The sequence below is a fragment of the Coregonus lavaretus genome (genome assembly GCF_964263955.1).
Source record: "Coregonus lavaretus genome assembly, chromosome: 16".
Classification (NCBI taxonomy): Eukaryota; Metazoa; Chordata; class Actinopteri; order Salmoniformes; family Salmonidae; genus Coregonus; species Coregonus lavaretus.
Window position 1 is genome coordinate 32,141,148 of NC_140003.1, and position 12,210 is coordinate 32,153,357.

Genomic DNA, 12,210 nt, shown 5'->3' on the forward strand with positions numbered 1-12,210 from the left:
CGAAAAAAATATTTTTATATTTAAATATATATTAAAAAAAACAAATTATGCGACTGAAAATCCAATAAAGATACAGCAACCTTTAATTTCATATATCAGTGTGTTTTTACATGGCACATTTTACACAACAGCTCATTTCATTATATATTATGAAACCGCTTGGTTATTATTATCTGTCTATTCGGATCACAAGGAACTTCAAATTGCACGGGTGTTCTGCACGGCCATATTTATCTTCCGTACACAGACACAGACAGACCGAACGATGTGGGAGTGTTGTTATAACGCAGTTCGGCGTCTGCAAGGTATATGACGGATTCTGCTTCATAAACAACACAAGTAAGTGCAATGAGTATGCGCCCTGAAGAACAAACTATTGACATAAAATACATACGATATTATTCCCTTGTCGTGCTGTTTGGCAGTGTTAAATAAATGCATTTCTTACGCTAAATGGCCAAAAGTATCTGGACACCCTTCAAATTAGTGGATTCGGCTATTTCAGCCACACCCGCTGCTGACAGGTTTATAAAATCGAGCACACAGCTATGCTATCTCCATAGACAAACATTGGCAGTAGAATGGCCTTACTGAAGAGCTCAGTGACTTTCAACGTGGCACTGTCATAGGATGCCAACTTTCCAACAAGTCAGTTCGTCGAATTTCTGCCCCAGTCAACTGTAAGTGCTGTTATTGTGAAGTTGAAACGTCTAGGCCCCTTAGTTCCAGAAGGGAAATCGTAACGCTACAGCATACAATGACATTCTAGACGATTCTGTGCTTCCAACTTTGTGGAAACAGTTTGGGGAAGGCCCTTTCCTGTTTGAGCGTGACAATGCCCCGTGCACAAAGCGAAGTCCATACAGAAATCGTTTGTCGAGATCGGTGTGGAAGAACTTGACTGGCCTGCACAGAGCCCTGACCTCAACTCCATCAAACACCTTTGGGATGAATTGGACCGCCGACTGTGAGCCAGGCCTAATCGCCCAACATCAATACCCAACCTCACTAATGCTCGTGGCTGAATGGAAGCAAGTCCCCGCAGCAATATTCCAACATCTAGTGGAAATCCTTCCCAGAAGGGTGGAGGCTGTTACAGCAGCAAAAGGGGGACCAACTCCAGATGAATGTCCATGATTTTGGGATGAGATGTTCGACGAGCAGGTGTCCACATACTTTTGTGTAGTTGGCAGAGGACACTACATAATTTGATACTTGGACAGGAAAAGGGACATGTGACATGGGAGTTTTTCCTAGCCACCTTGCTTCTACATCTGCATTGCTTGCTGTTTGGGGTTTTAGGCTGGGTTTCTGTATAGCACTTTGTGACATCTGCTGATGTAAAAAGGGCTTTATAAATAAAATGTAATTGATTGATTGAAATTTGAATGGTTACATGATGATGAAAATGTAAAGCCATTCGAGAATTTAGTGGCAGTATTACAGCAGAGATGTCAATTTGTCCAAGAATGATATGGCTATTTCATGTGGATATGGCTCTTGTTTGCATTATGGTGCCATAGTTGAACTTAACATGAAGTTGTGTTTTCATGTGTGCTTTCCCAACTATTATTGTAATAACTATGTAATATCAATGTGTAGTATTAATAGTATGTAATAACAGCCTCAACGCCTCTTCCAGCTCTACAGGTCCAGCATGCCTCTGGGCGACATGAGGACACCCCTGCTGTCCGACTCATTTGACGCCCCAGAGGAACCCCTGCCCTGTGACCCGGGAAACCCCACAGTGGGCATCCTAGGTTCAGGCGATTACTCCCGCTCCCTGGCTGTGCGATTAATTGCCTGTGGATATAGGGTTGTGGTCGGCAGCCGTAACCCAAAGCATATAGCCACGGGACTGTTTCCTGATGGGGTTCAGCTTCTCACACAGCGGGAGGCGATGGTTGGCACAGAGAAGGTTGTCTTTGCTGCTCTCTACCCAGAACACTACCACACCCTGGTGGGGTTGAGGGATGTGCTGGCTGGGAAGGTGCTGGTGGATGTGAGCAACGCCACCAGGCTTAACAGTGGAGAGCTGTCTAACGCTGAGAGGCTGGCGGAGCTGTTCCCAGAGAGCAGAGTGGTGAAGGGCTTCAATGTGGTCTCAGCCTGGGCCCTGCAGACTGGAGCTCACGACGGCAGCAGGCAGGTGAGAGTCTCCATGTATATACTGTACATCCTACTCCACACATTGTATATGTAGTTATAGAAGTCGCACACCGACAGGCAGACACACACCCACACAGTGTGAGCCTCAATGTCCCCTAATCAGTCCGCTCCCCCTCCCAGGTCCTGATCAGCAGTGACTGTCCTGAGGCCAAGAGAACTGTGATCCAGCTGGCTCGCTGTATGAGTTTCCTGGCCGTGGACATGGGAGGCCTTGCTACCTCTAGGCACATCGAGGACGCCCCCCTGCGCCTCTTCCCATCCTGGGGCGGCCCCCTAATGGTCACCTTCCTCCTCATCCTCTTCTTCTACGGCTACAACTTCCTGCGTGGCGTTCTCATGCCCTACCTGTCCCGGGGGCAAAACAACTTCTACCAGCTGCCCCTGGAGACAGTGAACGAGACGCTGCCAGCAGTGGCCCTGGTGATCCTGGCACTGGTCTACCTGCCGGGACTGTGGGCTGCCGCGCTGCAGCTGGTCCGGGGCACCAAGTACAGCCGATTCCCCGGCTGGCTGGACCACTGGATGGGGAGACGCAAACAGCTAGGCCTTCTGAGCTTCCTGTGTGCCGGGCTGCATGCAGTCTACAGTATGTGTCTGACCCTGCGCAGGGCTTCTCAATACAGGCTGTTAGATGCAGCGTACAGACAGGTGAGTGGTTGGAGTCTGTTGAACAGGTTGTTCATAGTCTGTTGAACAGGTTGTTCATAGTCTGTTGAACAGGTTGTTCATAGTTAGTTGAACATCTATAATCCATCAGTAGGTGACTATCCAAATAAAGTGTTACCAACCATGGTTGGTGATGTTGTCACTGCTGTGGAGCAGTAGGCCAGGGCTGTATTTTGAACTCTCACTGAGTGTGAACATGACGCAACAGAGTGTTGCTGAGGCCTAATTAACAGACTGACTCCCTTAAGAGCTGCTTCCTGGGGGCAGGATGCTGCTCACGCACACAGCTCTCCCATGGAGCGTTGTTCACAAGTGGGAGAAGGCTGTGTGTGCTCATTAGTTGATCCACAGATGAAGTGTTCCTCCCACACTTCTCACCGTTTCCCAGTGTTTTAATGCTTTTTTCTGCATCAGGGAATCATTTGGTTTTCCACTAACCGGTCTTTGTGCCCCTCCAGGTGAAGGCGGGAGTGGAGCATTCCTGGGAGGAGCCTCAGGCGTGGAGATCGGACCTTTATCTGTCCTCTGGCATTCTGGGACTTGGTGTTCTGACTCTTCTGGCCATCACATCTCTACCCTCGGTGGGTAACGCCCTCAATTGGAGAGAGTTCACCTTTGTACAGGTGAGTAGCTAACAGCACATGATACTTCATACTGTCGTATGCACCCGTAGTTTATTGCAACATTTTGAGCGGTTTTCTATCATCAGTGTTTCTGTCTCTCCAGTCAGGGTTGGGGTACGCTGCCTTGACTCTCTCCATCATGCACACCCTCTTCTTCGGCTGGGACTTTGCTTTCTTCTCATTTGCTTACCCTTACTACATGCCCCCCACATACCTGCTGGCACTGATCCTGCCCTGTCTGGTCCTGGTGGGTCGGCTCTTCCTGGCGCTGCCCTGCCTGGCGTTCAGACTAGCAAAGATACGTCGAGGCTGGGAGAGCCCATGCCACCACCCTCCTCAGACCCATGAGGACACAGCCAATGGCGTGCTGCCCAGGGACTTGAGTGGTGATGTGTGACGGTCCAATCAAGTGTTAGAGACTCAGTGCAAATCCATTCTCTAGCTCTGATGAAGGTTATTTGCACATTTGTCTGGCAGACACTATGGCACTTTAATGCCACACTATTTGAATCCGAATAAGAAACAAACTCAAGAAAAGTGTTACTATTTTTCTAGAAACTGAAATACTTTAAAGTTACCTCACCAAACAAGTCCACTATACAACTACCTTCTGTTAAGATAAATCATGTATGCTCTTTGTTTAACTGGGTTAAGAAACATAAGAAATATGTATAGCTGTCACAGTATCATAGCAAGCCATTTCATATTTGACTAGACCTCTAAGCTTCTCTTGGGTGAAGGAGAAGAATGTGACCACTTTCTGGTCAATTTCAGCATATTAAAAATCTCCAAACCCACTATTCGACAAGATTTACCAACCAGAAGTGCCTGGATTGAGCCTCGACTGAGAAGCTGCACTTCACCCTGAAATAGGAACATTTTATCTAGACAGAAGTCTGTATAAGGGCATTGGATTAGTGTTAGAGACCTAGACAATACAGTCAGTCTTTGCTGTTCAGCTGTGTGTTGCTGCTCTGTCGCTTCCAGACAGAGTCTGTGTGGAGCTCCAGTCCTAACAGCATCATTATGTAAGGAGACTGGACACATCATCACAGTCACAATACACGTAACTACTGTCAACCTGGGAAATTAACAATTAACTGAAGGAAAGTGTTTTCAGCGCACACATAACGTGCGATATACACTCACCCCGTTTGCGAAAATGGATCGCTCCTACAGACAGTGAGTCACGTGGCTGCGGCTTGCTATATAAAGCAGTCAGACAGGCATTGAGGCAGTCAGTTACTGTTTGAATGAAAGTTAGAATGGGCAAAACGAGTGCCCTAAGCGACTGAGCGTGGTATGATCGTGTGGGCCAGGTGCGCCGGATCCAATATCTCAAAACGTCCACACTCCTGGGCTTTTCACATACGACAGTGTCAAGGGTTTACCGAGTATGATGCGACAGACAAAAAATATCCAGTCAGCGGCAGTCCTGTGGGTGAAAACTGCACATTGAGAGGTCGAAGGAAAATGTCAACAATCGTGCACACTAACAGGCGGGCCACAAACAGACAAATAACGGCGCAGAACGGCATCTCGGAACGCACTACTCGTTGATGCTTGTCACAGATGGGCTATTGCAGCAGACAACCACACCGGGTTCCACGCCAATCAGCTAAAAACAAGAAGAGTCTCCAGTGGGCACGCAATCACCAACACTGGACAATTGAGGAGTGGAAAAACATCACCTGGTCTGACGAATCCCGGTTCCTGTTGAGTCATGTTTGTGATACATTTGTGTGTGTGTGTAATGCAGTACCTTATTTACTTGTAAAAACTAGAATAAGCAAAGCTAGTGGTTTCTCTATTGAATATTAAACGCTTATGTGCCATATTTGGACCCATCTCGGCAAGGGGGGAAATACTGCACTGTACTTATGCAATAAAGATGTTTTTAGATGTATTTTTTCAAACTGGTGATTTAATTTGGAATCATGTTTACAATAATAAAACATAGGTCTTACAGGAAACAAATAAGTACAAAGAAAATCAATGCATAATCATATTCAACACTACCAGATAAAGGAAAAGTGCATTTCAGTGGAGGTATAAAATCGAGGCAGATACCATTTTATTTTTATATGAATGGCATGTTAAATGAAAACACTCCCACTTTCATCTGAAGGCACAGATCACCCCCCATAACCTTCCATCCATGTGTATCCTCCATGTCAGATCAGAATCCCCTCTCCCGTGGTGAAGTGGAGGATGAAGGCCAGTAAACACCCTTACCACCAGGCTGGTTGGGGGTTAGCTTTAAAGAGCTCATAATCCTCTTTCCTGAAGAAGGCCAATTCTGTTTCATTTGCTGAAACAAAAAAACAGGAATAAAACAGGGCCCTTCACTTTGACAATATTTCATTACCAGGATGTTGACTGAATGTACAGTTCAAAATGTAGTACACACTTTAGTCTTATAAGCTATGTGATGTTTTGGTCAGCAAGTGTACCAGTGTTTCCCCTAAATTTCACTGTGACAATAAAAACACACGCGACCAAAAGTATGTGGACATGTGCTCGTCAAACATATTCCAAAATCACGGGCATTAATATGGAGTTGGTCCCCCCTTTGCTGCTATAACAGCCTCCACTCTTCTGGGAAGGCTTTCCACTAGATGTTGCAACATTGCTGCGGGGACTTGCTTCCATTCAGCCACAAGAGCATTAGTGAGGTTGGGGGTGGTGGAAAGTACTTAAGTAAAAATACTTTAAAAGTACTACTTTAGTCATTTTTTGGGGTAACTTTTACTTTACTACATTCCAAAAGAAAATAATGTACTTTCTACTCCATACGTTTTCTTTGACACCCAAAAGTACTTGTTACATGTTGAGTGCTTAGCAGGACAGGAGAATGGTCAAATTCACACACTTATCAAGAGAACACGTGGTCATCCCTACTGCCTCTGATCTGGCAGACTCACTAAACACAAATGCATCATTTGTAAATTATGTCAGAGTGTTGGAGTGTACCCCTGGTTATCCATACATTTTTAAAACAAGAAAATGGTGCCGTCTGGTTTGCTTAATATAAGGAATTTGAAATTATTTATACTTTTACTTTTGATACTTAAGTATATTTAGAACCAAATACTTTGACTTTTACTCAAGTGTATTGTAATGGGTGACTCACGTTTACTTGAATAACTTTCTATTAAAAAAGGTATCTATACTTTTACTCAAGTATGACAATTGGGTACTTTGTCCACCACTGGAGGTCGGGCGATTAGACCTGGCTAGCAGTCGGCGTTCCAATTCATCCCAAAGGTGTTTAAATGGGGTTGAGGTCAGGGCTCTGTGCAGGCCAGTCAAGTTCTTCCAGACCGATACCGACAAACCATTTCTGTATGGACCTCGCTTTGTGCACGGGGCATTGTCATGCTGAAACAGGAAAGGGCGTTCCCCAAACTGTTGCCACAAAGTTGGAAGCACAGAATCGTCTAGAATGTCATTGTACGCTGTAGCGTTACGATTTCCCTTCACTGGAACTAAGGGGCCTAGCCCGAACCATGAAAAACAGCCACAGACCATTATTCCTCCTCCACCAAACTTTACAGTTGGCACTATGCATTAGGGCAGGTAGCGTTCTCCTGACATCCGCCAAACCCAGATTCGTCCGTCAGACTGCCAGATGGTGAAGCGTGATTCATCACTCCAGAGAACGCGTTTCCACTGCTCCAGAGTCCAATGGCAGTTGTTGCTTCTAGACATTTTCACTTCACAGCATTTACAGTTGACCGGGGGAGCTCCAGCTGGGCAGAAATTTGACAAACTGACTTGTTGGAAAGGTGGCATCCTATGACAGCGCCACGTTGAAAGTCACTGAGCTCTTCAGTAAGGCCATTCTACTGCCAATGTTTATCTATGAAGATTGCATGGCTGTGTGCTCCATTTGCCAAATCCACTAATTTGAAGGAGTGTCCACACATACATACACACACAGTGCCCTCGAGAACGTATTCACACTCCTTGACATTTTCCACATTGTGTTCCAGCCTGAATTTAAAATGGATTTAGATTTTTTTTTGTCACTAGCCTACACACCATAATGTCAAAGTGGAATAATGTTTTTAGAAATATTTACAAATTAATTAAAAATGAAAAGCTGAAATGTCTTGAGTCAATAAGTATTCAACCCCTTTGTTATGGCAAGCCTAAATATGTTCAGGAGTAAAAATGTGCTTAACAAGCTACATAATTAGTTGTATGGACTCACTGTGTGCAATAATATTGTTTAAAAAATAAAATATGACTACCTCATCTCTGTACCCCACACATACAATTATCTGTAAGGTCCCTCAGTCGAGCAATGGTGACTTTAAAACAGTTACAGAGTTTAATGGCTGTAATAGGAGAAAACTGAGGATGGATCAACAACATTGTAGTTCATTCACAATACAGTATACTAACCTAATTGACAGTGAAAATAAGTAAGCCTGTTCAGAAGAAAAAAAATATTCCAAAACATGCATCCTGTTTGCAACAAGGCACTAAAGAAATACTGCAAAAAATGTGTCAAAGCAATTAACTTTTTGTCCTGAATACAAAGTGTTATGTTTGGGGCAAATCCAATAGAACACATTACTGAGTACCACCTTTCATATTTTTAAGCATAGTGGTGGCTTTATCATGCAGCTGTCGTTAAGGACTGGAGTTTCTGGATAAAAATGTCAATGGAGCTAAGCACAGGCAAAGTCCTAGAGGAAAATCTGGTTCAGTCTGCTTTCCACCAGACACTGGGAGACAAATTCACCTTTCAGCAGGACAATAACCTAAAACACAAGGCCAAATCTACACTGGAGTTGCTTACCAAGAAGACAGTGAATGTTCCTGAGTGCGAGTTACAGTTTACTTAAATCTGCATGAAAATCTATGGCAAGACCTGAAAATCATTGTCTGGCGATGATCAACAACCAATTTGACAGAGCTTGAAGAATTTATAAAATAATAAAATGGGCAAATGTTGCACAATCCAGGTGTGGAAAGCTCTTAGAGACTTAACCAGATAGACTCACAGCTGTAATCGCTGCCAAAGGTGATTCTAACATGTATTGACTCAGGGGTTTGAATACTTATCTAATCAAGAGATATATATATATATATTAGGGTTTTATTTTTCCATGAATCCTTTACAAATGTTCAATTATTTTCTTCCACTTTGACATTATAGTATTTTGTGTAGATCGTTGACAAAAAAGGAAAATTAAATAAATTTTAATCCCACTTTAACAACAAAATCTGGAAAAAGTCAAGGGGTGTGAATATTTTCTGAAGGCACTGTGTGTGTGTGTGTGTATGTATGTATATATATATAAATAATGTAGATCTTTAGATGTATGACCCAGGAAGACCCCATCCGCCACCACCCCCCCCTAACTCTTCCTAGGGGAAACAGTGTACAGTATGTGTGCAAAAACAAGATGACTATACCAATGCCTGCTGCTCTTAGGGTTAGTCCATCTTGCAGAATAAGCTTGTCATCGTCCTCCAAACTCATCACCAACTCATTTGTCTGCAAACAGGACATTTATCATTTTGATTGGCTTTATAAAACACAATTATTTAGAACAAACAATGGGAGAGATTTAACAGGCTTATTGATATAACTATCTGAGTGTATATGTAAGGTGTCAAGAAGAAGGATACCTTTGCTCCATGTGCCTGGTGGATGATCTTCATTGTATCTTCAAATGATACATTATGTAGAAGTTAAGACATCAAATCAATGTAATGCATGTATCAAGAATGCATGTCAATGGGTCCAACAATGTTTAGTGAAGGATAACATTGAAGTGTTGCTGGCATCATTCTCAGAACATAATTGACTCCTAAACCCTACCATTAATATCAAATGTCTCGGGCACAGGTGTCAAACTTATTCCACTGCTGGCCAAGTGTCTGCAGGTTTTCACTCCTCCCTTGTCCTTGATTGATGAATTAAGGTCACTGATTAGTAAGGAACTCCCCACACCTGGTCTTCTCTGGCTCAATTGAAAGGAAAAACCTGTAGACACCAGACCCTCCATGGATCGAGTTTGACACCCCTGGTCTAGGGGCAATGCCAATGGTAGGGGTTAGGGTAGCCGATTAAACTCAAATCCACGACTGGACTGGAGCCCCCACGTCACATAAAACTACTGATTTCAGCACCCAAAGAATAGCCAGCAATTACAGATGACATTGTTCTTTGTAATTGCGGGCTATTCTTTTGATGCTGAAATCAGTCGTTTTTTATTACAAACGTAATTGTATGTGACGTCGGAGCTCCAGTCTGCCGACACTAGTCGCAACTCAACTCCATCGTAGTCGTATTGGTGTCTATTTGGAAGTGGGCAGCAGAAGCCACTACTAAAATGCAGCCATAACTTACCATAGCCAAACTTCTTAAAGGGGGGTGGTAGACCGGACCTCGTGCTAACATCTAGAAGGGACAACACAACATGTATGGAACCACAAAGGAAGATGGAATGTCGTAGAATAATATTTTTCATGGCATGATGTAGGGCGTTCACTCACGGCTGTACAATATTGAGAAAAACTGGGCAATTCAAGAGGGTGTTAAGAAATGAGGGTAAAAACGTCATTTTCTTTGCCCTATGTCATTATAAATGACAGATTGTTTTCTACAATATTATACTTTTACTTGATAGTGTTGATGAAATAAGAACGTTAATTTGCTGTAACCGTTGCTAGTTTAGACAGCACCGCTCTTGGATGCATCTCTCATATTTGGTGTTGTGAGGTGGTACCATTTGGAGGTGTTTCCGCTGGTTGGACCAATCAAAATCAACGTGATACCTTAGTCATTTTCACCTCCAGATCCTTGGCTTTCATTGCCTATAACCGCAATCAATCTACGTTGAGAGGGGCAGTTTATATAGCGTTTTACAGGGAAAGGTTAAGAAATACACAAAAACAGGAACAGATCGTCTTCGTAGAGGGTGGATATTGAAACTCAGTCTGTTAGTTTAGTAAATGAATATATACTTTGTCCCTATTTAGTATTGTATTCAGCGGATTTAATTGAAAAAGCCCATGTTTTCAGCCACTAGTTAGCTTGTCAGTTGACGGTCTAAATTAGCGTCGTTCTGCCGCGCCACAGAATTATATTGAACAGTTTCCACTTTTTGATCATGCCTGTAATGACATTCCATTCACTCTAAACATGCTAAATTCTCAGAGCAAATAGTCGGTAACTTTTGAACCATATATGGTAGACATGGGGTTTGGCCTTTTGTTTTTCTGACTGAATGTTCTATTGAATGGACATATAAACCTTGAATTAATTAATCATTTTATGGGTGAACACCCTACATAATGTTTAGCTAGTTACCAAAAAAAAAATCCTACTTACCATTTTTCACAAACTGGATAAATTCCTCGACCGTTTGATCTAAATTCACGCAACTAAATACAACTGGCTTGAAGTTTCGGTGCTCAAACGACCTTACCAACCGTACAGTGAGGACTGCCTCGCTGGACATACTGTAGCTGGCTAGCTAACGTTAGGTGACTGTTTACTTCTAGCTAGCAAAGCAAATTTCTCCTTACAGTGAAATGTCGACACTGTAGCCTTTTAAGTTTATACTGACGCACATACTAATTTAGAAACCCGAGCTGAACCTTTATAGCTAGATACTGGTTAGGATTAGTATGTTCCTAAATGAAGTTTCCGCAAATAAACACACGCGCTTCCGGGTTTGACGGCCCTTCGCAAGACAAGAGCAAACGAATGTGTGCTCAACTGCTCAGACTCGATGTGTTGATATGTCTATAATTTCAAATATATATATATATATATATTTTCACATAAACTTTAATTAAAACTACGGTTTTGTAAACTATTTAAATATGTTATTGTTGAACGTTTGTACATATTTCACTTGTCAGTAAATAGTTTTTGTCTATGTTTTGTGTCATACTATTCAAGTAGTTAAAAGATCTGAATATACTTAGTTTACTTTAGGTCCACTCTATTATAGGGACCCGAAGGCCTACTTCAAGCGTCTGTAAATTGGATGCAAATCTTTTCCGTTAATGCAGTTAATTGTATTTTACTTCCTGTGAAAACGTTATATAAAAAGTACATCTTCATCTGGAATTTATTAAGAGCAACCACATGGTGTGTATGATATCATCCTAAACCTAGCAGCTGCAGCTGCTAGGTTACCTTCCTGGCCAACCTGACAACAACAATTAATCCCTGGTCTATCTAACATTCCCTCATGACTGTTATGAGACTCAATAGACAAGGAATGTTCAAAGGCTATGGCAGCACCTGCTTGCCACATAATACACGTCTGTCAAAGGCACATTATATGGCATATGATATAAGGCTGCCTGAGTGAGTAAAAAGAGGGGGAGTAGAACCAAAGAATATCTGATAGAATGGCTATGGTAGTGGGTAGTACAGGGACAAAGGGCATACCCGTTTGTAATATAGGCCAATGTGGCAGACACCATAGTAGAGATACATATTTAATTATGTGGCAGACACACACATTCCCATGACCCCGTGCCCTACTTTAGTGGGAACACTCGTCCCCATGTATTAAGAGCTTTGATTGGTTACCTTTACTCACCCCTACCAATGGAGATGTTGCGTGAAGTGTCAGTCATTGAATCTACCAATGGAATTGAGGGGGTGGTATCACCTCAAGCAGTAATGAAAAGCAGGCATGAACAGTCTACCACAGAACTCCCGCCTCCAGTAGTTGATCTAGAAGTGTTGGAGAGACTACAGAAAGATAGG

The 12,210-nt window shown here is 42.9% G+C and overlaps 2 protein-coding genes across 2 annotated transcripts; one reads left to right on the plus strand and one right to left on the minus strand.

Moving 5' to 3' along the window:
- The first annotated feature begins 241 nt into the window (after positions 1 to 241).
- Positions 242 to 4,256, plus strand: steap3 (STEAP family member 3, metalloreductase). Its single transcript, XM_084179788.1, has 5 exons — positions 242 to 339; positions 1,643 to 2,149; positions 2,290 to 2,817; positions 3,294 to 3,458; positions 3,562 to 4,256. The coding sequence occupies exons 2-5, from the start codon at positions 1,658 to 1,660 to the stop codon at positions 3,853 to 3,855; spliced, it is 1,479 nt and encodes a 492-aa protein (XP_084035914.1). The 5' UTR covers positions 242 to 339; positions 1,643 to 1,657; the 3' UTR covers positions 3,856 to 4,256.
- A 1,106-nt stretch (positions 4,257 to 5,362) lies between these two features.
- On the minus strand, positions 5,363 to 11,184 carry cUnh2orf76 (chromosome Un C2orf76 homolog). The gene is made up of 5 exons (XM_084179790.1): positions 10,813 to 11,184; positions 9,829 to 9,879; positions 9,105 to 9,142; positions 8,889 to 8,970; positions 5,363 to 5,769 (listed from the first exon to the last, which is right to left on the minus strand). The coding sequence occupies exons 1-5, from the start codon at positions 10,940 to 10,942 to the stop codon at positions 5,690 to 5,692; spliced, it is 381 nt and encodes a 126-aa protein (XP_084035916.1). The 5' UTR covers positions 10,943 to 11,184; the 3' UTR covers positions 5,363 to 5,689.
- Positions 11,185 to 12,210: the final 1,026 nt, after the last annotated feature.

What these genes read in the sequence shown, in the direction of transcription:
- cUnh2orf76 (XM_084179790.1), bottom strand. Translation starts at nt 10,942, where the DNA reads ATGTCCAGCGAGGCAGTCCTCACTGTACGGTTGGTAAGGTCGTTTGAG. An exon ending in TATCCAGTTTGTGAAAAATG is followed by an intron (nt 9,880 to 10,812) that starts GTAAGTAGGATT and finishes TGTCCCTTCTAG; the next exon opens with ATGTTAGCACGAGGTCCGGT. An exon ending in CTTTAAGAAGTTTGGCTATG is followed by an intron (nt 9,143 to 9,828) that starts GTAAGTTATGGC and finishes TATCATTTGAAG; the next exon opens with ATACAATGAAGATCATCCAC.
- steap3 (XM_084179788.1), top strand. Translation starts at nt 1,658, where the DNA reads ATGCCTCTGGGCGACATGAGGACACCCCTGCTGTCCGACTCATTTGAC. An exon ending in CTCACGACGGCAGCAGGCAG is followed by an intron (nt 2,150 to 2,289) that starts GTGAGAGTCTCC and finishes TCCCCCTCCCAG; the next exon opens with GTCCTGATCAGCAGTGACTG. An exon ending in TAGATGCAGCGTACAGACAG is followed by an intron (nt 2,818 to 3,293) that starts GTGAGTGGTTGG and finishes GTGCCCCTCCAG; the next exon opens with GTGAAGGCGGGAGTGGAGCA.